Here is a 26,580-nt window from a genome sequence, read left to right as displayed (position 1 = left end):
GTATTCTGGGTGTGTGTGTTTATGTTGGAAGGGGGGGGGGGGGCCTGCGGAGTCCACGTGCCCAGGGGCCCGATATGTCATAATCCGTCTATGCCTGCAGGTATTCATGAATAAGATCACATGGCTCCACTGTGGTGTTATACTTAGTGACAAAATGGCATAGATTACTATGTTGATGATCAAATAAGACAAATAACCATGTTAATAAAATAGGGACATTAGACATTTAACAGTTCATTTAGGAAATTACAAGTGCCATGTTAGATGCCTGAAAATGTGTTGTTTCTGTTTGGAAAAACAGAAAAGTGAAACAATCCAAAAGTAAATAAAGAATACATTCTAATGTAATTGTTTGTATTTCTCTCCTACAGGAAAGTCTGGAGTACATTTTCCTCCTCATCTTCTCAGTGGAATGCTTCCTGAAGATAGTGGCCTATGGCTTCCTTTTTCACGCAGATGCATACTTAAGAAATTGCTGGAATATATTAGATTTTGTTTGTGTGTCTGTTGGGTAAGTGAAAGAAGAATTTGCATGTGACTTATGTAATCATAAAAAAATATATCAGCGCTTTCCATATACCTTTTTAAAAGTTTACATTTTCCTTAACTAAATTGTGTCACTCATGCTGTGTCGAGTAATGGTATCACATGAGCTAACAAGGTTGTCATATCATGTCTAGTAATTGGATTTACATGACGTTCCTCTGCTCTACCAAGGTTGTTTTCAGTAGCAATGGATGCTATTAACCACTTAAGTGGAGTGGAGGCTCAGGTTGGAGAGAAAGGCGGTGGGTTTGACATGAAAGCACTCCGAGCGTTCAGAGTCCTGCGACCACTCAGACTGGTCTCCGGAGTCCCAAGTAAGGAACCAGACACTTTTATGAAGATGTTTTATTCTTATTATGATCATTTTGATTACTATTGTTGTTGGGATCCAACACCGATGTTTGTTGTCCAGGCCTGCAGGTGGTGATGAATTCCATTATGAAGTCAATGCTGCCTCTGTTCCACATCACACTCCTTGTCTTCTTCATGGTCACCATCTACTCAATCATGGGTCTGGAACTCTTTAAGTGCAAGATGCACAAGACCTGCTATTACACAGGCACAAGTATGCAGTACAAAAACATTCTTAAATGTTTATAGGAACCCCAAAAATATAGTCACTCAACAAGGGTGCAGATGTACTGCCTCAACCTATCCTGACTTCTTTCCTATGTCCCTTCAGATATTATTGCAACGGTGGAGAACGAGAAGGCTTCTCCGTGTGCACAGGCAGGAAACGGACGCCGATGTACCATCAACGGTACAGAATGTCGAGCTGGCTGGCCAGGCCCAAACAATGGCATCACCCACTTTGACAACCTCGGCTTCTCCATGCTCACTGTCTACCAGTGCATTACGACTCAAGGGTGGACTGACGTCCTCTACTGGGTAAGATTTGACTTTTCATTGTCTGGGTCTCTTTTGCGAGGTTGCTTCCTAAATAGGTGGCAGATATAGGTAATATGGCTGCATAGGAAACAAGGACCTCCATTTTGCTACATTTCGAGGAAGAATCAGCATAAAGACAGTTCTCCAAATGATCTTTTATGTAAAATAATGTATGGCAGTATAATGTACACGTTATTTTATTAAATTGTTTAAGATGTCCCAGCGTGCCTAGCAGGCTACCTGACATACTCCATAGCGGAGGTTGCTGGAGAGTGTCAAATCCCTCCCGACTATGGGGGCCACTACAGGGAAATTGGGCTAAGATTATAATAATGGTTATGTTTGAATTAATAACTCACAAACAGGGTTTTTTATTTTTGCCAAACGCCAACGTGGCTTGTAGAGTGATATTTTCACACTCCACATCCAAAATGCACACAGGTTTGGCCTGTGGTCAGTGTAAATTGGGATTGCATTGACAATGTTGCTCCAGAAGCAACTGTCTGCATCTATCCCAACTAGGGGTGTGACCGGGTACACGTGTAACCAGTTAGTAAATCATAACCGTTTAGGAAAAATGAGTTAACGAAAACCGAAAAAAATAAATAATAATAATAATTTTATCAAAAATAACATAGGCTACTATTTATTTAGCGAATAATAAAGCTACAAATGTTCCACTTGGACAACATTAAGGAGCTAATAAATGCAAGCGATAAGTGTTGGGTAACTGAACACCGGGCATAGGCTACGTCATGTAACGTGGCCACTGAGTCACATGTGTAACGTAACAGCCAATCAGCGTTCAACCGTCAAACTCAGTGCAGTGCAGTAGGGATAGGGCTTCTCGGGGTTTGTTTACCGGCGTTGCTATGTTTCCGGTCTTGTGTGTTCCAACGGTTTATTAGGTAGGCCTATCTAATAAATCTCTGTCTATTCAATACTTCATTCACTGCCTCTTCCGTGGTCATTACAATATTATGAATATACTGCGTATATTAATATGAACATATCTCAAATTATCCCACAATACAAGTGCTCATATTTTCTGCGTGGGCCGATATGAATATACTGCGGGTCCTCCGACGTCTCTTCCTCTTCCAAAAAAGTGCGTCGGTGTCCTCTTCACCCTGTCTGTGCTTATTTTCCCGATAATGACCAGCGTTCTATACATTATCCCTTAGCCTACATATATATTTAGCAGAGTAGGCCTAAGTAACAAATGTGTACAAAGTAACGCATGTATGAAACCGGGCTCGGGCTCATAATTACAGTTATGGGGGGCCGGGCCCCCCATAACTGGGGCCCGGCCCAGACAGAACGTGCACGGGCTCAGACAGAACGTGCACGGGCTCGGGCCGGGTCGGGCTTGATTTTCTGGGCCCAATCTAAACTCTACCCTCCATTGGTCGTATAGCGCGACTGCGGTCCACTTAAAAAAAAAAAAAAAAAAAACGGTTAACTGTGTACACGAAAAAAAAGGGGTCGTGTAACCGTTTACAATTTTTTGTAACCGTTCACACCCCTAATCCCAACTAGAAACCAAAGAATCTGCCTGAAGTTTCACACTAAACTCAAAACCCGGACCACTGCCTCAAAACACTCCTTCCTGACACCTTGTACTACCTTGCGTTCATACCAAACAGGGCCATGGATGAAGCCATCCCCATGGCAACACATTGCACTAACACACCTGGACCAAAGGGATACATGAGTAATCAGTTTGTCGATTAACGCTCAGCATTCAAATCGTCCATTTCCTCATAATTTGTCTCTAAGCTTTTTGATCTCGCCCTGGAAACCTTTCTTTTGAGTTGGATATTAGATGGAACAATAGTAAATTGTATTGATATGTTTAAGAGACATCAATACAATGTCTCAGTGTGACGTTCGATATTCCCCCTTATTTTCTTCCTAATCTCAATAGCTCATTAAGAGCTTTTTTTTGTTTGCTTACATGTCAGACAATGTTTCACACAGTGCCACACAATGTCCTTCATGAGGAAAAAAACACATTGAATAATTATCAGCATTGAAATATTGTCAAAATATTTCGATACATTGAACACCATAATAAGTCATAGCGTTGACAAGATCTTGTTATAGTGAGAAACATTATTAATAATTATTTTAATCGTTCTGCCATATTTCTATTGTTTCAATTCGAGTCAATACAGAAACAACTTAATTCAAACTGTTATCATCGCAAGGTTATCATCGGAAGTACGACACAAACTTAATATAAGCTAGACATATAAAAAGTTTCCATAATACAACTCAAAGTATGTCACTGCGGTGTGCTTCGATTCATGTGGTGAGCCCACCTGGGTACTCTGCCATTGCAGAGTACAGGTCAGACTAATTAGACTGGCAGTCAACTCAAATTCTGAAGTCTTTGCCAATTTAATAGCAGAAATCGTAAACCGTTTTGCTTTCTAGATAGGGAGCCACAACCCTACCACCAGTCATGTAAAAAACTGTTCTGTCGTTGTTATATAGGAAAGGAATGAAAACAATAATGGTTGAGGGTGAACCCCACCCATTCGGCGGAATTGTCATAACCCTGTGGATGTCCTGAAGCAACGTATCTCTTCTTTTTCCGTCCTTTGCTCTTTGCGGAAGTAAAGTTAATAATAAACTGGTTTATTTAAACTAATGTCCATGCAAAATATGTGAAAGCAGCCTCATAGTTTTTCAAATTTGGCATTGGCTCTTTCACCCAAAAGGGGCGTAGATGTTCTGACAACATGAAAGTGACGTATGCCTGCTTTCATCTATCAAAACATTGAACAGGCCTATAGTTAGTATTGATATACTGATAAGATGGTTTTGTACAGCCTACTTGTGGACCATTGGTCGCAGAACCCCAGGCATCCCCGTAGCCTTTGTGGGCCCATCATCCTGTGTTTCGTTTATGCCTCCTGGATCGGAACTTGTCTCTTTTCATCTTGCACAGAAGGGCGCTCACGCTTTTAGACTGGGAGTCGTTTTACGCATGGTTGGATTGTATGGGTGCTCAGCCCAATCCTGTACTCACCTCTCACTTACGAATATGCCAAACAAGCACAGCTCCCCATGTCCTCCTTCAATGGCATCATTACACCCGCCGACGACAGCATCATCCTCTTCTTGCAGAGGGGAGGTGAAGACAATTACATGCCGGTGCCAGGACAATAATATCCCTCTCAATGTCAGCAAAGCTAGAGATGATGGGGGACTACGGAGTACAGCAGGGGGGGGGGACCTCAGACCACATGGGTGAGGCTGAGGTGATGGTGGACTACAGAGTAGAGCAGGGGCTGCAGACCTCCGACCACATGGGTGAAGGCCTAAATGTCTCCATTTGGAGAGTGCCTCAACAGACCTCTACTAAAATGCCTGATGATTGTGGTAAACACTATAAGCCATGACATGCAGAAATGAAACTTTCCATTTTTGATTTGGAAAAGAAACAATCCCTCCCTCTCTACTTCCTCCCACCCTACATTTTACCGACAGCACATAATCAGGAGCGAACCTATTTAATCTGTGTGAAGGAATAGAAGGAAATTAAGTGTGATTGCAATGGAATTCATGGAACATAATTTTCTGATGCTTGAAGGCAGGGATGGGCAACTGGCAACCCGCGGGCCACATGCGGCCCGCATCCTCGCTCAATGAGGCCTGCACAAATTAGAAATTATTTATTTTTACAGAAATTTTGATCAAGAAAACCGTATCTCTTCATAGAATTCCACTACAACTACTACAACTGCACTGAATATAATGCTAGTTGTTGCACTTAATGTGGGGCACTGTCGAAGCGCATGGTCATGTGGCCCTCGGATGGTGGTGTAAATTTGTGGCCCACTTCATCATGAAAGTTTCCCATCCCTATTGGGATGGTTAAGGATTGTGTCTTTTTCTCCTTTTGTGATCTTTCCCGGGATGACGTAGGAGTAGCAGGATTAAGGGCCCCATTGAGGAAACTTATATGGGCCCCTAGATCTGGTGCGCAGAGAACATATTTTTTTGTCATTATTAAAAATATATATTTCACTTCATGGACACTTAATGGAGACATAGATGCCCACTTTCTTACTTTTAACCTTCACTACGCTCTCCTGTATTTGGCTTTTACCTGGCTAAACGTGTTTCAGACGAGTTGTTTTGGAGTTTGCTGGGTTAGCCTTTGCTTTGAATGAGCCCCTTCCATTGACTTGCAGAGTTGCAGTAGCCTAGCTCCTTTTCATGTGAGTCGAACACGCTGTTATTACTTTCAAAGATTTCCAATGTGTTACGAAAAGACGCTTATTCGAATTCCAGTAACCCTAAAAGATAGTTGTTTGTCAACAAACATAATTCAGCACTATTTTCAGTGGTTGTGTGATCAACCCCCTTTTGACCTTTTGCGGAATTATGTCAGTGATCCTTAAATTAATAAATCCAGTGTTCGAAAATAGGCCTCAAGCCGGAGCTAAAAAAAACTAAGCATGCAATGCAGCCACAACACGTCAGTGAGCCTCTGCTCAAGCTTATGTGAACAGCTGCATTGTTCACCATCAGTGCCAAATATAGGAGAGCACCCAACGCAGCAGCACATTGACAGGCAAGAAGTGTTTGTCTCTCTATGCAACAGTTAAAACCCGAAGTGAATTGATAAGGGTCAGAGCCTGCCAGTCCTTTTTCTGTTCAAAAAGAGGAGATGAGCAATCATATGTACAGTTTTTTTGTACTTTTGTTCATGCTAATGTTCCTCTTTCTCAGATAACTATAGAGATAAAGACTTTTCAGTGAATAAAAAAACAGTAACAGGACTTTAAAAGTCCCATGGCATGCTAATTTGTGGATGCTTTAATATGGATATTAGTGAGCCCCTAACACAGTATTTGAAGACGTTCCCGAAATTCAGCCGTAGTGCAGATTTACAGCCACTACGAGCCAGTCGCACATTGAGCTATCCCAAAACGCACCGTTTCGGTGTCTGTAGCTTTAATGCAAATGAGGAGGAGAGAGGTGGGTCTTGGAGGAGGGTGGGGGTGTGGCCCTGAGCAGCTTGCGGCCACGGTACAATGCGCTTTGTTTACAGTGGATGTATCGCAATGACAAGGCGCACATAGCCTTTCGCAGTGTTCTGTAAATATTCTAGAACACTCCGGGTGCTCTGGCTGGAGCTCTGTATCTAAATAATATGATATTATACATAGATATCTATATAATAGAATATATATTATCACAGGCGGAGCAGAATATCTACCAACTTGGGGAGCATAGGTAGGCTAGGGGAACTCATATTAATGTTGGAAAACCTCAGAAATTGAAGTTTTCATGCCATGGGATCTTTAACAATTCCTTTAACTACTATTAAAGGAGCTGTAGGTAAAGTTAAGAGCTATTTATTTGAGCGTAATTAGTTAAAAATTCCACTTCCATAAAAGGCAATACAAACAGAATGAAGAGGAGAAGTTTCATGCTAACAGCCGGGCTGAGGAAGTAATGAGCAGAAGTTCATCAATGGAAATTAGTATCAAATCTAGTCAACTAGATTAATTATCGTATTCTCTAGCTGCAGCATCCCCTGGTGAGTAGTAGAGACCCTGCACGTCACAATTACAAATTTTTTAAGAAAGAAAAATGGGTTGAGGTCATCATTCCTTTGGAAATTGCATTCAGGCCCCATGTCAACACACTTAACACAATAAGGGCATGCAACAGCACAAGAAAACGGCAATGCAAAAGCCCATTTTTAATTTCTTAATGAATCAAACAGAATGCATAACCTAGCACATCATCACAATCAACACGTGACAACAGCAGCTGCAGTTTACACAATGATACCACAAGTACCTCTTGAACTCTTAGCTAGAGAGCAGGGAGCTATCGATCATCAAGCTAGAGGTGAGGAAGATGATAGTACCAACACCAGTGCTAGCCTGCAGACCATCCGGATCACATGACCTCACATTCTGCTTGACTAGACCATGGACATATTATAGAATGGACACCGGATTCCAAAATGGCACCCATTCATTCCTATGTAAACTGCTCAATGGCGCAGGGCAACATCAAGGAGAGATATGCTTCCGCATCATGGGAGCCTAGCCAGGAGTTCATGACGTACCGGATGCAGAAATATTCTTGTTTTTTAACATTGTTAACATTGTAGCATAAGCGAGAGGCCTGAGCGATCGCAGTCACATTGTTTACTGACCATGGAAGTATAAGTTAACTTCATAAATATGAAAGATTTCTCCATATAACATAATACCAACAACATAGTAAATGTATGTTGGCCTAGAAAACAATACAGTTCAATGTTATTGCTTAAGAAACAGATTCCATCCAACTATTTACGAAAAATGCTATCAATAATTTATATACAAATATACATATGGTTACATATCGAACATCGATGTGGGTAGGTTACTCCAAGAGGTTGGAGTAGCCTACCCACATAAATATTTGTAATAGGCCTACACCAACATTGTTAACTATCATACATAGCTAAACAAGCAAATTAAAAATTAAATACTAACACAACTGAAATGTTTATTAACATTATTATAAAAATTATACCGTAATGCACCCGTTCTTTGTCTTTGGATCTTTTGAATAAATGGATCAATAAATGGTGAATCGCAATAATCGCAAGCAGAGGAACGTGAGAGTCATTGAGCAGCAGCTGAACCAGTCTAAAAATCCCTTTACCACTAAAACACTTTTGGTGATAAAAAGTCACCACAGCGCCTAAAAACCATCAACGTCATTCATGTTCAGTCAAAGGAAAAACCTGGGATAAGAGAAGTTAACGGAGCCGTGCACTAGGCCCTTTCGAATGCCGGGCCGAAGAACATTTGTTTCGCTACGACTTCTTTCAGCTGCCCACCCCTCCTTCTCCAGAAAAAAATATTAACATAAAACGGCTAATAAAATGCTTGAGGTGGCATTTTGATAAGAGAAAACTTAATTTTTTTAGTACATGGCATAAAGATAATTATGAGCATTTGATTGATATCCAGACATTTTTTGCGGAGACACATTCCTGTTCCGCACTTGTATTGGAGTGAACGGAGATATCTACTTCTGAGCCCCTTGAATCGAGGGACCCTTCCACAGCCCGCTGCTAATACAGGCTTGGCCGCTGAGCACTGGTGGATTGCGGAAGTATGCACTGTTCCTGGGGGCTTGCGCTAGACGGATCAGTCTAGACCACTAGCAGCCTATATTAAAAAATATTTAAAAAGAAGAAGCGTTAACAATAACAAATGTAGTTTCTTCGCGGGAAATCAACTGAAGGGATCACTGGTATGGTGTCACATGTTTTGTTACACTGACACACTGAAATTCAGGCAGCATTTCAGCATAGATTCATATTCACCTAACTGAAGTCATTGCCCGTAGAAAATATAAGAATCTGAGGAAAAACAACAGATGTCGTATCGTTTTAAAACAAATAATAATAATTAACAACGACATTAAAAATGTATTTCAATAAAAGTTCTTTGGTCTTTCAAAACGGCTGGGCAAGCGCTGTATTTACAGCTTAAAGACTGCACGCCGCAGATGTACAGTGTGACGGCCCTCTGACTGTTATAGGTAACCTGGGCAAGATCCTCTGTTCCTCCCCAGGTCTCTCCTCTCAAGTGGTTCCGGGTGGGTGGAGCTGCCAAATCAACCCCAATCAGAGGGTGGCAGATAAAAGGCTCACCAGTCTGCCCATGGCTCTCTCCCTCTCCAGACACATTCTTTTTGGTTAAATAAATTATGGTTACTTTTCAGTTTAAAGCTTGGTGTGTCTCCATATTTGTTATGGCCAAGAGCCGGGCCGTGACAAATTGGGGGCTCGTCCGTTTGAATCAGGTAGTGGTAAGCATTTTTTGTTGAACTCAATCGATTGATTTCGGTTTTGTTAATTGTGTGGCTCCCAGGTGCCTTGATTGGTAGGGGCACACTTAATTACTTAGGTGTACCTCCTGTGACGTTCCTTTGTTGAAGGAAAGGAGGTGTCACTTGTTGTTAAATGAATTGATTCGGGTGGCCAAGAGGCTATAGGAAAGTGCTCCGCTGTGTGTCGTGGTAAAGCCTTGATTGGCATTGGGGAGACACTCTGAGGTTTGTTAAGTTTAAATATTATTGACTAAATTAAACTTGGTCTACTTTGTTTTCTGCTCGGTGTCTGGACGAGAGAGGGGGAGCATTTGTTTTGTGCAACATTCCAACCCGGTCTCACGAAAAGGGTTAGGGTTTCAAACTCATGTATTTCAATTGGAAGTATTTGTCGTGTCACCAAGCACGACTTCCAAACTAAGGTTCTGTCCGGGAGCGTTCTCCTTAATGTCCCTTAAGGAGCTCCCTACTTGTTAAAAAATGTCTATGATAACTAACAATATGACAGCTTTTGGCCACCCCTTTCTACTTAAACTTATCTGTGATAACTAACAATATGACAGCTTTAGGCCACCCGTTTCTACTTTCACCTTTTGATTCTGAGAAATTGTGACAATTCACGGACATATTAAATGCAGGTGCGCTGCTCTGTAGGCAAACCGCGAAGGAAAAAAGGGTAGCTGCTTCATCTGTTCTTTATAGAATTGTATGTCTTGATGTTTTGATCTAGCCATAGATCTATTGTCTTGTTTTTGGCTACGTGAATGGAAGTCCACGTCGATGCCTCGCAAGTCCAGTGTCGCGAGCGGACGTTGCCATGACATCTAGAAATCATATCGTATTTAATGGGTTATCATTAATATTGATGTGTAGTGGTTGACTATAACTCGTGAATAATATTGTTTATACCACAGTCTGGGGGAATACTCGTATTCTGATTGGCTGCAGGGTGTGTATTAACTCCTGATATAGGCCTACAGACACCTGCTAAGTAGTTCAAGTCAGTGTTTAGATTCTCTGCCCGAGCCCGACCCGATCCGACCCACGGGCCGGGTTGGGCCGATATTTCCCACCACTATCCTCGGGCCGGGCCTTTGATCGAGCGTTTTTATTTTTATTTTATCATTGGCCTAATCTGAGGAGAAATCTATGCCATAAACAGAAATATAATAGGTCTTTATTACACGGGTCTTCTCAATGCCGTGGAACGCTCCGTTCACTTGCATGGGTAGTAGTCCGGTGACTTGTCAACCCCAGCGTCTTCCGTTGCTAAGCGACGTAACCGTCTTTGCGGACAAATTATTTCTCTGCTGATCCAACACTACGAATGCTGGTAACAAATAAATTGTAAAAAAGACACAGCATGTGAAGTTATTTTGTTCGTTTTGGCAAGTAGCCGTGTAATAAGCGGGCTAATGTATAGAATGTATGGTTCGGGCATCTGGCAAGGTTGCCCACTGGGCGCCTCCCTTGGGAGGTGTTTCAGGCACGTCCAGTTGGGAGGAGACCTGGGGGAAGACCCAGGACTAGGTGGAGAGATTATATCTCAACACTGGCCTGGGAACGCCTCATGATCCCCCCGTCAGAGCTGGTCAATGTGGCCCGGGAAAGGGAAGTCCGGGGCCCCCTGCTTGAGCTGCTCCTCCCGCGAACCGACCCCGGATAAGCGGACGAAGATGAGATGAGATGTATAGAACATCGCCGGTCATTATCGAAAATAAGACCCTTCAGGGCGAAGCAAGACACCTTCGCTGCGCGTCGGTGTACTGTTCGCCCTGGTGGGGCTTATTTTCCCGATAATGACCGGCGTTCTATGCATTATCCCTTACATAGGCTATATATTTAGCAGAGTAGACCTAGTAACAAATGTGTACAAAGTTATATGTATTAAAAAAAAGGTTGGGTTGAAATCGGGCTCGGGCTCATAATTACAGTTAATGTGTCGGGGCGGGCCGGGCTCGGACAGAACGTGGACGGGCTCGGGCTTGATTTTCTTTATTAATCGAATGGGAAATGCAATAGGCCTATTTTAGGACCGAATCACCGTTAAACTTGTTCCTAATAACATTTCTAGCGAGAAATATACTTTTTACTTGCATAATCTTTAGTCAGTGATTACGTCTGATCTTTAGTTTTATAGTTATAAGCAGTGGCGGCTCGCCTATAGAGGGCGCTGGGGCGCCGCCCTCCCGCCGACCGGCCATCTTTTCTTTTATAAATATATTTATATATATTTTTTTTAATCTTCTCATTTTGAGATTTAATCTATTTTAATTGCATTCGAATAATGCATTTGCTTTAGAATATCTTTAGAATCCCCCATAATTAAATCTTCATTCACTGACATGTTCAACGTTCCACATGCCTGAATTATTAGCCAATGGTTCCCCCGTTGCTAGGCAGAAAAGTACATAATTTCGCCAATCAGCGTTGTCGAATTGTATGGCGCTCAAGATATAGCCCCAAGCGCAGTGCACCGTCCACTGCGCGTAACCGCGCATTATCCATTACCTCAGAGATCAGCAAGATGGCGACTTTGAGTACTGCTTCCACTGTTTCCCTGTGAGTTCAGCTAGCCCCAAATTCAGTTAAGTCTTTGCTTATGAATCCCTTCGAAAGAAGAACACTTGCAGAGAAATTGCAAGTAAAAGAACTCTGAGCAGAAAAGCCAGAAGTGAACATAACCCAACAAGCAAGAGAAAAGGATAGAGCATACAAGAGAAGTTTTTCCAGAGTTTGGGTCAGGCTTGGCTAACTAGCTGTGGGTATGCCAATGCAATTTTTTGCTTTCCTTGTATACTTTTTAAAACAAGTGCGTGTGATAGTTCGTGGACACAGACCTGACGTTAGAGGAATGACACATTCTGTCAGAAAGGATAAAAAAAACACAAGCGAGCAAGAGTGCATACGAACAACTGTGTGAAGCTAGCCATGCTAGAGGTAAGCAACTTCTATTTATTCCACTAGCCTATATGTATTTCCCTTGAGATGGACAATGGTTGCAGACCCTCACAACCTCCCCCCACCCCATACTGTATATAGTTCTCTGCAAACCTATGGTTGGACCAGGCCTTCATTGTGCATATTGTATATAGTCCTCTGCAAACCTATTCAGTGTACATACTGTATATAGTTCTCTGCAAACATGGTGGCATCAGGCCTTCAGTGTGCATATTGTATATAGTCCTCTGTAAACCTATTCAGTGTACATACTGTATATAGTTCTCGGCAAACCTATGGTTGCTTCAGGCCTTCAGTGTTCATATTGTATATAGTCCTTTGCAAACCTATTCAGTGTACATACTGTATATAGTCCTCTGCAAACCTATGGTGGCATCAGGCCTTCAGTGTGCATATTGTACTGTATGTTGTCGTCTGCAAACCTATGTTGGTATCATGCCTTAAGTGTGTCTTCAACAACCACACACAAGTTTGCACATTTACATGAATTTTGTGGAATTCATATTTCATTGTATTTGTCTAAATGCATACCAATTTCAGACTGTAGATATATTTATGAGTGACGTTTACCAACACAATGGCTTGGCCGTAACACACTCACCCATTATCTCTATCTCTCTCTCTCTCTCACTCACACAGGGAGAGGGAGAGAATGTTACCTTGTGTGTAATTCAAAGTTATTGTTGATGTATCTGCACTCTTAATGTTGCTGATTTCTACAAGGCAAAAAATTTACTTAACCCTCCTGTTTCGGGTCAAATTGACCCGTTTTTAAAGTTTAAAATAGTTAAAAGTATTTTTTCAGTATGAAACTTCTTCTGCTTGCCTTAACCCTCCTGTTATGTTCGTTTGTCAGGAACAGCATTGGTGTTCCCGGGTCAATTTGACCCGGTGCATGTTTATTATCCAAAAGATTTCCTAAACCCAAAAAATCCTAACAAGCAGTGTGAACATGTCATTACTAACTCCATTAGTAAGTATTCTATCAATATTTAGTGCAATAGTGTTCCTTACCTCTAACAGGTAATGGTTCAATTAGGATAATTCACTCGTTTTTTTCATAAGAAAAAAGATATTTGTTCAAACTTATTTTTTTTATGTTTCACCACTTTATTATGGGTTAGGCCTGAAAGGCTCCTCTAAATGTGTTTTGTCCAGCTCCTTCCACTTCTCCCCAAAAACACGTCTCCCTCATAGATTAGTCATTTCCAGAATGATTTTCTGTATTGAATTTGGCATGACCAGCTCAAAAGCTGACTTGATGTCAATCACACGCGTCACTGCCATCCTAGTGGGCCCTGGCACTGTCTTTATTATGTTTTCTGCAGACAGTTTCGCCTGACTCATATTTTGGGATGAAGACCACTGTATTTCACCATGTTTTGTCATGAATGTCTTGCTAGGAGGAATAGGAATAGCAATTCCCTCATCTGGTTCAAAATCAGATTCATTAGAATCTGAATTTAGCTCAAGATCGTCTTCGTGTTCAGACACATCCTCCTCTATTTCACTGTCATGATCAGTGATGAAGTCCCGAGCCTCCTGGACTGTCATCCATTTGCTTCTGCTGCTCATTTTGTCAAGGTCTGCCTGACAGTGTAATGCAGAGAATATTTGATATGTTTTGACCCTCCCCTGATGAGTGTCCACTTGTTGAAATGTCTCACAGTTGTAAAGAAAGAATTAGTCTGACATTTCTGACACCCTTTTACCTCCAGTTTTACTGCTGGGTCAAATTGCCCCGAACAGTATCTATGTGATATAAACATGCAGGGGGTGGTTGCAAATATGTGAGATGAACTATTTTCATATTATATGTTGATTACACTAATTAAAACTTAGTTCCCTGGCCCCATTCGTCTTTGTAAGTAAATGTTCTTTTTTTGCCTTTTATTTAAATAAATATTTATTTTCAGTTTAGGACATGATCTCGGTGTGGCAAGAGGGCGAGCTTGATCTCATTGGACTCAGCTTAACGTGTAGATGCTAAATAACATGTAATTCGTCAAAAATCTCCATCGGGAAGCAAATCTATAGCTGGTCATTATGGATAAAGGCCTCCAAAATCGACAGCTAATTACTACCCCGAAACATATTCAAATATGATCATGTGTGGCACTGTTGCAATCGCCTCGAAACGTAGATGTCAAAGGACATCTTGTTTGCCCCGTTACGCCACCGGGAAGATATTTTCATACTTCTAATGGATTGATTCATATTTTAAGGTTCTCGGAGTGAGACTTTAAGCGGCTGCAGCAGAAGAGTTGAGACGCAAAATGATATCAAGACATTTATAGAATATTCCCATTCACATTATGATTCTTCGTCATAACTATCCGACCAAATATCCTTCACATTCACCGAGCGAAGATTATGAAAGTCCAGGCCCCCCCTTCCTGCCCTCGGGGTCCGACCGGGCCAAGTTTCGGTGCGGGGGTCCCAGTTAGGCCCTAGAATAAGGTATTAAAATTTCAGGGTGGTAGAACCTTCCTATCTCAAAAACGATACGCTGTCCTTTGGGGTAATCTCCTCCTCCTGGGGTATAACGGCACCAGACGCTCCAGATATCCAGGAATACACAGAGGAGAGAAAAGTGTTCATTTCCTTGACTTTAGGTTCAAACCATTCACTGTCATCCTTCTGTCTTTCTTCCTCTGTCAAAAGCTCCTGATAATTGTAGTGTAAGGTCTTAAACTTTTCAAACAAGTCTTTGTATGTGTGAAGGTTTTCTCTCACTTCACAAAGTCCTGACACATCTTCCATTAACTGAATCATGATATTCTTTCTTCTAGTTAACTGAGAAAGCTTTGCTTTTCTAGCCTTTTTTACTTTAGGCAAGGCAAGGCACAATTTTTTACATAGCACATTTTCGTACCAGGGCAATTCAAAGTGCTTCACATGCAAAAATGAAAAATGAATAAAATAGGAAAGCGCATGTATACGCTAAAAGTGTACGTTAAAAAAAAAGAAAATAGTACAAAGTTAGAGTTTTAGATGTATATTTCAATAAAAGCTGAGGCGAAACAAAAATGTTTAATAATAAGACCATAAAAACCATGAAAACATAAAATCCCTAAAAGCAGAAAGTGTTTGCATAGATGAGTGAGGGGAGAGCTCTAAAGGAATGTTGGGATGGAAAGACCTAGGCATAGGCGAGGGAGAAGAGGTGTGTCTTTAGCCTGCTTTTAAAACAGCTTGTTGTTGGAGCAGTTTTTGTGTACTCAGGTAAGCAGTTCCAAACTTTAACAGCATATAAGCTAAAAGCAGCTTCTCCCTGTTTTGTTCTGGTAATGGGTGGGATCAGGAGGACCCTTTCTTGGGATCTGAGAGACCTGGTAGGGGTGTAGTGCTGCAATAGGTCTTTCAGGTAGACAGGGCCAGTTCCATTTGGAGACTTAAAAACCAATAATAAAATCTTAAAATCAATTCTGAACTGAACTGGTAGCCAGTGGAGGTGTTTAAGCAGTGGTGTAATGTGGTCTGTCCTTTTAGCCCTCATCAGGATTCTGGCTGCCGCATTTTGGATCAGCTGGAGCTGTCTTATAGTTTTCTTGGGCAGGCCTGTAAGAAGACCATTACAATAGTCCAACCTACTGGAAACAAAGGCATGGATACGTTTTTCGAGGTCATCTTGCGACATGAAATTCTTATATTTCGAGATGTGTTTTAGGTGGTAGTAGGAGGATTTTGTGATGGCTTTGATGTGGGAGTTAAAAGAGAGTTCACTGTCCAACTGCACACCCAGGTTTTTTACCGTTGTTTTGACAAGGTAGCCACTGCAGGTCAGTTTGGATGAGATGCGGTCTCTGAGATCCTTTTTTCCAAAAACTATTATTTCCGTTTTCTCGTTGTTCAGCTGCAGAAAGTTAGTGCTCATCCAGTTTTTAACATCTTCCACACAGCAGGTCAGTGTGTCCAGTGGGCTGAGGTCGTTGGGGGAGAGGGAAAAATAAAGCTGTGTATCGTCAGCGTAACTGTGGTAGGAGATCCGACGCTGACGGATGACCAGTCCCAGTGGGAGCATGTACAGATTGAATAAAAGAGGGCCTAAAATAGATCCTTGTGGGACACCACAGTGGAGGGGGGTGGGAGGTGATGACCAGTTGCCTATGGAGACATAGAATTGTCTTCCTTCTAGATATGACTTTAGCCAGCCAAGGACTGTACCGGAAAGACCAACCCAGTGCTCAAGTCTGTGGAGTAAGATGGAATGGTCTACCGTGTCAAATGCTGCACTAAGGTCCAATAAGACGTATGTCGTTCAAAACCTTGATCAGGTTTCCTCTCATACTTTCTACAGTCTTGTTTGAGTATTTTGACAGAGGGGACGGAGAGCCAGGGAGAACTATTTTTCTTAGTGACTTTTTTTGTCTTCAATGGGGCGATGCTATCCATGATATTGGTCATCTTGGTAGTGAAGATGTCCAGTGCTGTTTCCGCTGAGACAGGTGGCTCCTTTGGCATTTCTGGACAGATGGTTGTGATGGCCTTCTCGAAAAGAGTAACGGTGTTTGCATTTATAATGTGCCTCTTTGTTGACATTGGTATTTGGGGGGCAGGGAGTGGGAGAGACACGTCGAAAAAGACAGAGGTGGTCAGAGAGCCCCAGGTCTAGCACAGTTGTGGTGATTGTAAGACCTTTTGTTATAACTAGGTCTAGGGTATGACCATGGGTGTGTGTTGGTTGGTCAATGTGCTGGGTAAGGGAGAAGGTATCCAGTATGGCAGTGAAGTCTCTGGTGTGGTGGTTTGTTGGGATGTCAATGTGAAAGTTGAAGTCTCCAGTTAAAATGAGGCAGTCATAGTCAGTGCAGATGGATGATAAGAGTTCAGTGAATTCATCAAGGAAGCTACTGGCAGATAGCTTTGGGGATCTATAGATGGTTATGAGCAGGATCTGTGGTGGACCTGTAATGATCCTGGCTAGGTACTCGAAGGAGGAGAAGTTACAGAGAGTGAGTTGTTTGCATTGATAGGATGACCTGGAGATGGTGGCTATTCCTCCACCTCTTCCATGTTGTCTGGCTGCATAACAAAAAACAAAGTTTGGGGGTGTGGCTTCAATGAGTGTGGTTTCACTTCTTGAATTGTCCAGCCAGGTTTCAGTTAACATCAGAAAATCAATCTTATGCTCAGTAATAATATCATTGATTAAAAATGACTTATTAGATAGAGATCTAGCATTGAGGAGAGCCATCTTAGTTGTTGGCGAAGGATTTCTGGGGGGGGAGAGAGAGTTTTGTATTAACACCGGCAGCAGGTTGGCAGGGTTGGAATGTGAGATGGGCCGTGTTTCAAGTACTCTAGGTCTGATTATTACAGGGATGAAGCGGGGGAGAGGAGGGGGGTTAGAGTGTAGATCGGCCAGGCCTTCTTGTATAGTAGAGAGGGTACTTAGGGGATGAACGGTGGGAGGGCTAGGCCGAGAAGAGAGTCAGGGGGGGGCAAAGGCTATGAAATTTAGGAAGTTGAAAGTGAGCTGTTTAACTCCTTCCTTATTAGGATGAAACTGGTCTTTGTCATAAAAGTCATAGCGGGTCCAGAAGAGGTCATAATTTCCAATGAAATTATAACCGGCGGCTATACTGAAATTTTTAAGCCATTGATGAAGGCTGTAAAGCCGGCTGAAACATTCAGAGCCACGTGCAGGGGAAGGTATGGGGCCAGACAGAATACAGGATTTGCCAAGAGATTCCAGTTTGACACAAAGTTCTTCGATCTCACTGTGGAGCTGAGCAGATTTTCTGTCCATGACATTATTTGACCCGATGTGGATAATTATCTTGGATATGGAGGGGAAAAGCTGTAGGATCTTTGGCAAGAGAGGAAAAAGATCATTTACCCTGCCATTATCAACACAATTTGTGATGGCAGCAGGGAGTTTTACTTGTCTAATTATAGAATCCCCTAATAGGAGGATCTGTGGGGCTGAGGTGTGATCATATTTGTAAACAGTGTGCTTTGGGGGTAACTGGTGAGGAGAGGAATGCTGGGCATGGCGGACGTTAGGGGGCAGCAGTGCCTTCTCGGCGGGTGGAGTCATTGGCACTGGCAACAGAGAAGTAGGGCTCAGGTGCCTTTAGATGCCTGGTTACTGATTTCCATTTCAGTTCCAGTGCTTTCCGAGTTTTGGTCGCTATATGTTACTACATCCTTTCCAGTAGCTCCAGTGACTATTTCTTCCTCGGTACATTAGGTAACTTCCTCTACTTGTTCAGTAACTTCAGTAACACTTTCCTTTTCAATTGAATCTGCCATGCTTGATTATTGATGCTTATTGACGATTCATCAAGTGTTTCCAAACAAATCAGTAATCCACTCCAATAGCAGATGTCCTAAAGCTTGAATGAATCTTCAATATTATCTAATCCAATATCAGATATCCTTAAACTTAGTCTTCAACAGTCAATTTTCAAGCAATTGTCAAATGCATTGAGGGGAGTATACTCATGCTCTCAAACAATCAGGCCATGTGCTCGCCTGCCTTCATCCAGTCCATCCAGATCTTTCTCTGCTTCCAGTTCCAATCCAGTGTTTCTTCTTGGAATTACTTGTTGGAAGCAGTCTTTGACTTATGTTGTGGTTAACTCTTGTCCTTTGTTAACCACTGTGTGGCTGAGCTTGAAAGTCTGACGCTTATACCAGATGTACTAAATCAAAAGAAATCCAGGTCCAGTGCGGTTTAAAGTTGAAAATTCCAATGGGTTTAATTAGACGAAATGAAAATACAAAACTCAAAAGTTCTTGCAGTTAGGTCAACATAAGGATTGCAAAGATAATCATGGGGTTCAGTTTGGTTCTCTGGCACAAGGTCAAAGACTGTGTCTTCCTGCTCAAGCCCCTCCCCCCAGGTAGGGTCGCCCTTATATAGGCGTCAAGGTCACCCGCATGGTCCAGCCACTAGAGGGAGATGATTCAGAGAAACACAAAAATTACAAAATAAAATAAAATTTTCTCCTTCTTCATTCCGGCTCCTAGAGTGTTTTTCCGCCACATTCTGAACCATTAGGTCTTGCAGGCAACACTTCTTAGGGGCTTTGTCCAAATGATAGTCCATTTGGGAAAACTTTTATTCTCTAAGGGCTAGAACTCCAAATCTCGGATATGTCGTTCTCGGGGCCCCGGGAAATGTGTGTAAACATTTTAGTATCCCTAGCTATCTCGAAAAGGGGCGTGACCTCCAACAGTACAGTAAATGTACATAAGACAGAGGTTAGTTTCTAGTCCATTTTTTTGTGGATTTGTGGCTTAAGGTTTGTAGACACAGCTTGCCTGTGGCCACGTTTTTGAAGTCTGGGGTCAAAAGGAGCCGGCACCACGCCACTTATGAGATAACAAAAAGTTAATGCATATTTCTCTCGTAACTTTTTGTCATTATTAAAGAGAGGCCTGATTCTCAGATATGCATGCTGGATGGCTAGGGTGTAGGTCTGGGAAGAACTTCAGGCCAAAATCTTGCAAGCGAGCCGCTGGGTGCAGGTGCAACGAGATGGAGCACTTGCTGAGTCATTGCCTGTAGGGCTGGAGCCACAGGTTGAGGCGTATGCGTCCTTTGAGACCTCCTTTGATATATAAGAGACCCCAAGATACAGCTTACTTAAATGTTGTCGACTCAGTCACCTATTGCATCACTTCCTTTAGGGCTTAGGCCTCCTAAATTGATCATTATAGTATACTGTAATTGAATGCCCTCTTTCATATACAGGTGCTGGTCATATTATTAGAATATCATGAAAAAGTTGATTTATTTCATTAATTCTATTCAGAAAGTCAAACCTGTAGAATGTATACGTTCATTCCAAACAGACTGATACATTATAAGTGTTTTTTGCCAAAAAGAAGATGATTATAGCTGACAACCAATGAAAACCCTAAATTCAACATCTCAGAAAATTAGAATATGGTGAAAAGGTCAGATATTGAAGACACCTGGTGCCACACTCTAATTAGCTAACTAACTCAAAACACCTGGAAAAGCCTTTAAATGGTCTCTCGTTTTGATTCTGTATGACACACAATCATGGGGAAGACTGCTGACTTGACAACTGTCCAAAAGATGACCATTGATACTTTAAAGAAGGAGGGCAAGACACAAAAGGTCATTGCCAAAGAGGTTGGATGTTCCCAGAGCTCTGTGTCCAAGCACATTAATAGAGAGGCGAAGGGAAGAAAAAGATGTGGTAGAAAAGAGTGTACAAGCAAGAGGGATAAACGCGCCCTGGAGAGGATTGTCAAACAAAACCGATTCAAAAATGTGGGGGAGATCCACAAAGAGTGGACTGTAGCTGGAGTCAGTGCTTCAAGAAGCACCACACACCGACGTATGCAAGATATGGGCTTCAGCTGTCGCATTCCTCGTGTAAAGCCACTCTTGAATAAGAGACAACGTCAAAAGCGTCTCGCCTGGGCTCAAGACAAAATGGACTGGACTGCTGCTGAGTGGTCCAAAGTTATGTTTTCAGATGAAAGTAAATTTTGTATCTCCTTTGGAAATCAAGGTCCCAGAGTCTTGAGGAAGACAGGAGAGGCACAGAATCCACGTTGCCTGAAGTCCAGTGTAAAATTTCCACAGTCAGTAATGGTCTGGGGTGCCATGTCATCTGCTGCTGTTGGTCCACTGTGTTTCCTGAGGTCCAGGGTCAATGCAGCAGTCTACCAGGAAGTTTTAGAACACTTTATGCTGCCTGCCGCGGACCAACTTTATGGAGGTGACGATTTCATTTTCCAACATGACTTGGCACCTGCACACAGTGCCAAATCTACCAGTACCTGGTTTAAGGACCATGGTATCCCTCTTCTTGATTGGCTTGCAAACTCACCTGACCTTAACCCCATAGAAAACCTATGGGGTATTGTGAAGCGGAAGATGCGAGATGCCAGACCCAACAATGCTGAAGAGCTGAAGGCCACTATTAAAGCAACCTGGGCTCTCATAACACCTGAGGAGTGCAACAGACTGGTCGACTCCATGCCACGCCGTATTGCTGCAGCAATTCAGGCAAAAGGAGCTGCAACTAAGTATTGATTGCCATACATGCTGAAACTTTCCATGTTCATACTTTTCAGTTGGCCCACATTTCTAAAAAATCATTTTTTGTACTAGTCGTAACTAATATTCTAATTTTCTGAGATACTGAATTTGGGATTTTCAGTAATTGTCAGTACTAATCATCCAAATTAAAAGAAATAAACATTTCAAATATATCACTCTGTGTGTAATGAATTGATATAATATGTAAGTTTCACGTTCTGAATATAATTACTGAAATAAATCAACTTTTTCATGATATTCTAATAATTTGACCAGCACCTGTATATGATACCTCCACCACTGGGACGTGGCAACAATTCTCCAAATCCATATGGGGAGGGGGGGGGGGATGCTTGTGGACAGTAGGGGTGTACACTTGACACAATTATGAAGCAAACTCAGGATAAGTAGGCCTAATGACATCTCACAAATATTTATTTAATAAATTGTTTCCAATAACCCTGCCTCGTTAAATCAATGAGCTTGGTGTTTTGCTTTCAAAAATAGGTTATAGTAGAAGTCTAAACTGCAGAAAATAAAAACATCCAAGCTGCCTTTTAAGGATACCTTGGAATATCTGTATTTTTTAACCATCGGACCCTAGTTTACACCAAAAACAACACAATTGACGGCAGCTCCTTTGCCGCGTGGTTTTTAGAGCCATGTAAGGATTAGAGGGGGCGGTCGATAGCAACCACCATAGCAACCATGACGGTCAAGTGACTGGATGCAGCCCCATTGAAAAAAATAGAATACCACCCTACACACTCAGGAGATTAATGATATTTAAATTATTATGAACATGAAGTCTTTATTTGCATGTGTTTACATTTCGTTCTGTGTAGCATGGAAAAATCGGAGAAACACTCCCATTCAGAATGCATTGGTTTACATTACGTTCTTTGGAGCATGGTTATTTTTATGTATTTATTTATTTTCAGTGTGCTTCAAAGATGCTAATTTTTCTGCAATAATCCAAAATCCAATGGAAAAACCCGTTGGCTTTTTGTCAAGGGAACCCAGGGAGACGCTTCCGGGTTGGCCAACATACGTCATCCCTCCACCACGCTATACTGTAAAAACACATGTTCAAGTTGAATGATAATGCATGAATTTATTCTTTATTCTGCCATAGTCTTTACTTAAGGGGGAAGGGGGGGGATACAAGTATTTTGGCCATAGTGGATCCAGATCTATTCCTGAGCATTTCAGCACCTCGGGCAACAGTGCAGGGTTGCCAGGTCCTGCAAAAAACGTCCTGCCCACATACCGTTCAAAGTCCACCCAAAATGTCCTAGAAGCAGCCCAAATAAAAAAGATATTCCACTTTGGCCAATGTTTTGAAAGTAATAATATTTGAGGGAATATTTTTTGTTGTTGTTTTAGCAGCGAAATGCATATCTGTGTGTGTGTGTGTGTGTGTGTGTGTGTGTGCGTGTACGTGTATAACACAATATTTTATGTTGAAATGCGACGTAATCCAGTGTTCACGAAAACGTACACTGTCGTATGCTTTTGGCGACTGGGTCGGCTCTCAGATATAGGCTACGTGTTTCTAACAAGATGATATCATTAACATTTACATAAAGTAACGGTTTAATAACACAAACGCAGGAAACACGTGAGCTGCTAGTTTAGCGAAAGCAGCGTCCCTAGCAACCTGACATTGTTGAAACATGCGAGCGAGCCGATAAAATCTTCCTAATAACTATAAAACTAAAGATCACACGTAATCACTGACTAAAGATTATGCAAGTAAAAAGTATATTTCTCACTAGAAATGTTATTAGAAACAAGTTTAACGGTGATTCGGTCCTAAATAAGCCTATTGCATTTCCCATTCGATTAATAAAAAAAATCAAGCCCGAGCCCGTCCACGTTCGGACTTCTACCCATGCAAGTGAACGGAGCGTTCCACGGCATTGAGAAGACCCGTGTAATAAAGACCTATAATATTTCTGTTTATGGCTTAGATTTCTCCTCAGATTAGGCCAATAAACCAATGATAAAATAAAAATAAAAACGCTCGATCAAAGGCCCGACCCGGCCCGCAGGTCGGATCGGGTCGGGCTCGAGCTCGGGCAGAAAATCTAAACACTGACTTGAACTATTTAGCAGGTGTCTGTAGGCCTATATCAGGAGTTAATACACACCCTGCAGCCAATCAGAATACGAGTATTCCCCCAGACTGTGGTATAAACAATATTATTCACGAGTTATAATCAACCCCTACACATCAATATTAATGGTAACCCATTAAATACGATATGATTTCTAGATGTCATGGCAAAGTCCGCTCGCGACACTGGACTTGCGAGGCATCGACGCGGACTTCCATTCACATAGCCAAAAACCAATTTTTTTTGCAAAATTACTTGAAATGTATCATGACCCACTTACAGCCACTGAGTTAAAAGTACTGACATGAAAATTAAACGAGTCATTGCCATCATCAAGTCAATCTCGAAAAACTCCAGCCAATGATTTCCAGACCCACTGTGTGGCATTGGACATACTGCACTCCCCCACGCGTGACCCCTTCGTGCACGTACTCAAAGCTGGTGACCCAGAGCAAGCTTCTGTTTGTTGTTATCCTGCGGTAGCTACTGGAGCTAGCTAACTAGCTAATGGCTCGCTCTCGCGCATCTATGGGTGGAGTCAGAGTCAGCGTTGAAGGAGAGGGGGTAGGAGTTGTGTGTTTTCAAAATCTGCTGGCATTTCGCAAAACCCATACCCAACCTTTAAGGGTAGGATACTTTATTATTCTCCTATTGCTATAATTGACCACACGATGGCTCTGTAGAGCGGAGTGCTGCTGCATCAAAGCCACTCAACCCTACCAGCCTCCCACAGGCTGGGCCAAAGTTTAGGGCAAGGCATGGCAACTTAAACAAAATTTCATCACATAAAATAAAGGACAGGAAGAGGAATACAGAACTCGGGGTTGGAAACCCACCCCACAAATACATAGGAACATAACAAGTATGCTTGGAAAGAGGTTCAGACAGGCGAACATTTGATTGGGAACCATGAATTGTGCATATTTATTTTTAATCTATTTAGTTATAGATGTACTAATAATTTGAATTGAACAACCTCCAGAAGTTTGTCTTGATAAAGAGAAGGAATATTAAATGCCAACATTATTTTGTGTTTTTTCCTTCCTAGGTAAACGATGCCATCGGAATGGAGTGGTCCTGGATTTATTTCACCACGTTGATCTTGGTCGGGTCCTACTTTGTACTCAACCTGGTTCTAGGAGTGCTTAGTGGGTAGGAACATCCATTGCATATTCAAAAAGTGACTTTACTTAAGCTCACCTTCACAAATATAATGGATGTGTTTCAATCTCCCCTGCCTAAAACTCCAGATTTTCTCCAGTTTTCCCACCCACCATCGATCAGCCGTCACTAATCCGTCTTGGCACAGTCTAGAAAGTGTGTTTACACACACCTCCATGAGGCTGGAAAGGATTTATATCATACATCAATTCAACATATTCCTGTTGTACATTATTATTGCTACTATTAATTATAATACATGAAAACACAGGAAACAAGACAAAACGTAACTAAATGAAAACTACTTAGAGCTTAAACCAAAGGCCTGTCTGAAGAGATGGGTCTTTAAAGGATTATACCGGTCTGTGTAATCAATCCATTGTAACTTTCTGGTGGCTTCACAAAAACATCTGTTACCAATATAATTTGCCAAAATACTTTCTTGTACCTATCCCGCTGAACAGTCTTTGGAGACAGTTACAAGATAATTAATTTTTAATTAATTAAAATTAATTCATTTTTTTAATTCATTTTTAACAATTTACCAGCTCTCGTTTTGAAGACTATTCACCGCGCCATTCGTTTCAATGGGAATCGCGACGGTCTATACTTTCAATATAAAGTGTACATATTTATAATTTGAAATTCGCCCCAGCCTTTATACAACAGATACTATAGGGTCTATAGCATATAACCGCTTTTTCTGATTACAGTTTAATACATTTTCCACAATGTACCAGCTCTCGTTTTGAAGGCTGAACAAACAATTTGACTGGAATTACTAGTAGGTGTCCATATATCAGGGTTTAATGGACACAGTATAATTAAAGGATACGCAAGCATAGACATCCTATATCATAAATATATGATATAGGGTGTCTATGTATACGCTTAAAAAAAATATATTGACAAGTTGATGTCGGCAGGGTTGCTATGGCCTGTCGTTATGCGGAAATCGGAAGGACGTTGTCAGCCCTGTGTGTGTAAATGTTCGCTACGTCACTGCTGTTTCGAAAAGTGTATTTCCATCTCCCATTTTGCTCATTTACTCTCTTTCGCATTTCTCAAAAACCACCTCAAGCGAGAGGATAAACGTATTTGCAAATTAAAGGATTTTTATGTGAATTTTGATGTTTCCATCACCGTTTACTGATTCCAAACTTCAAAATTTGCATAAAATCAGGGGGATGGTAACGCAGCTAGTGAGTATGTGATTACACAATTTAATTAACTCTAGAAATTGAATAAAGCTAGAATTGTACTACCTGACTGAGAGGGTATCTGACGAAACAACGAGTGGAAGGGAAGTTTTGACTGACATGATTGACCCCAGGTTGAAGATCGAGCATGTGGAGTTGATGACAGTACTGGATATCTGGAGCTCAGACCACGCCCACAATCACAGACTGAGTAGAGGGAGCAGAAACAGGCAGTAAAACCCCAGAACCAAAGATGACTGGAGGAGACTGATGACTGGTATGATCTGGGAGATATGAAAGGGGAAATCAAGGCGAAGGTTGGCAGGGAGATTCAGACAGATCACTCATAGGTTGATGACTGACTCAATCTCATAGGGACCCACAAAATGATAGACCAGATTCTTAGAAGCCATCTTTAGAGGTAGATCGGTATGACGAGCAGCCATACCTTTGGACCAGAGGAAGAAGCGGGAGCAGGGTTGTCATGGGGAACAGCTTGCCTTTGCGACTGTTTTTGAGGCCAAAGCAAAGCAGTTTGGGCTTGCCTCCAGGTACTCCGACAACGATGCATGAGTCCGAACAGATGGGTGTGCTATCTCATCCTCCTGCCCTGGAAACAATTGGGGCTGATAGACTAGAGAGGAGGGACAGTTTAAAAAATACATGTTTCGAAAGAAAGCCAAATGCAATGTGTTGTAAAAAAAATATGTAGCCACGCAGAATGAAATATTATCTGATCTTTCGCCAGTATGCTCATGATTGCAAGTTTGTGTCACTATATTAGCTTAACCTACAATAATAGCCTCAT

General features: G+C 41.8%; 1 protein-coding gene across 2 annotated transcripts in view; it reads left to right on the top strand.

Moving 5' to 3' along the window:
- LOC115537492 (dihydropyridine-sensitive L-type skeletal muscle calcium channel subunit alpha-1) overlaps positions 1 to 26,580 on the top strand; it is a 137,101-nt gene that overhangs the window by 39,997 nt on the left and 70,524 nt on the right. For both annotated transcript variants that reach the window (XR_003974811.1, XM_030349462.1), the window contains exons 3-7: positions 372 to 511; positions 718 to 860; positions 959 to 1,111; positions 1,229 to 1,434; positions 24,461 to 24,564. Coding sequence is in view for 1 of the 2 variants with exons in the window: in XM_030349462.1 (XP_030205322.1) it covers positions 372 to 511; positions 718 to 860; positions 959 to 1,111; positions 1,229 to 1,434; positions 24,461 to 24,564 (746 nt within the window). In the remaining variant the exon portion in view is untranslated. The remainder of the gene's footprint in view (positions 1 to 371; positions 512 to 717; positions 861 to 958; positions 1,112 to 1,228; positions 1,435 to 24,460; positions 24,565 to 26,580) is intronic.

This window comes from Gadus morhua, chromosome 23 (genome assembly GCF_902167405.1).
Source record: "Gadus morhua chromosome 23, gadMor3.0, whole genome shotgun sequence".
NCBI classification, from domain to species: domain Eukaryota; kingdom Metazoa; phylum Chordata; class Actinopteri; order Gadiformes; family Gadidae; genus Gadus; species Gadus morhua.
Note: the sequence above shows the minus strand (reverse complement) of the source record. Positions and strands in the feature narration are given on the sequence as shown.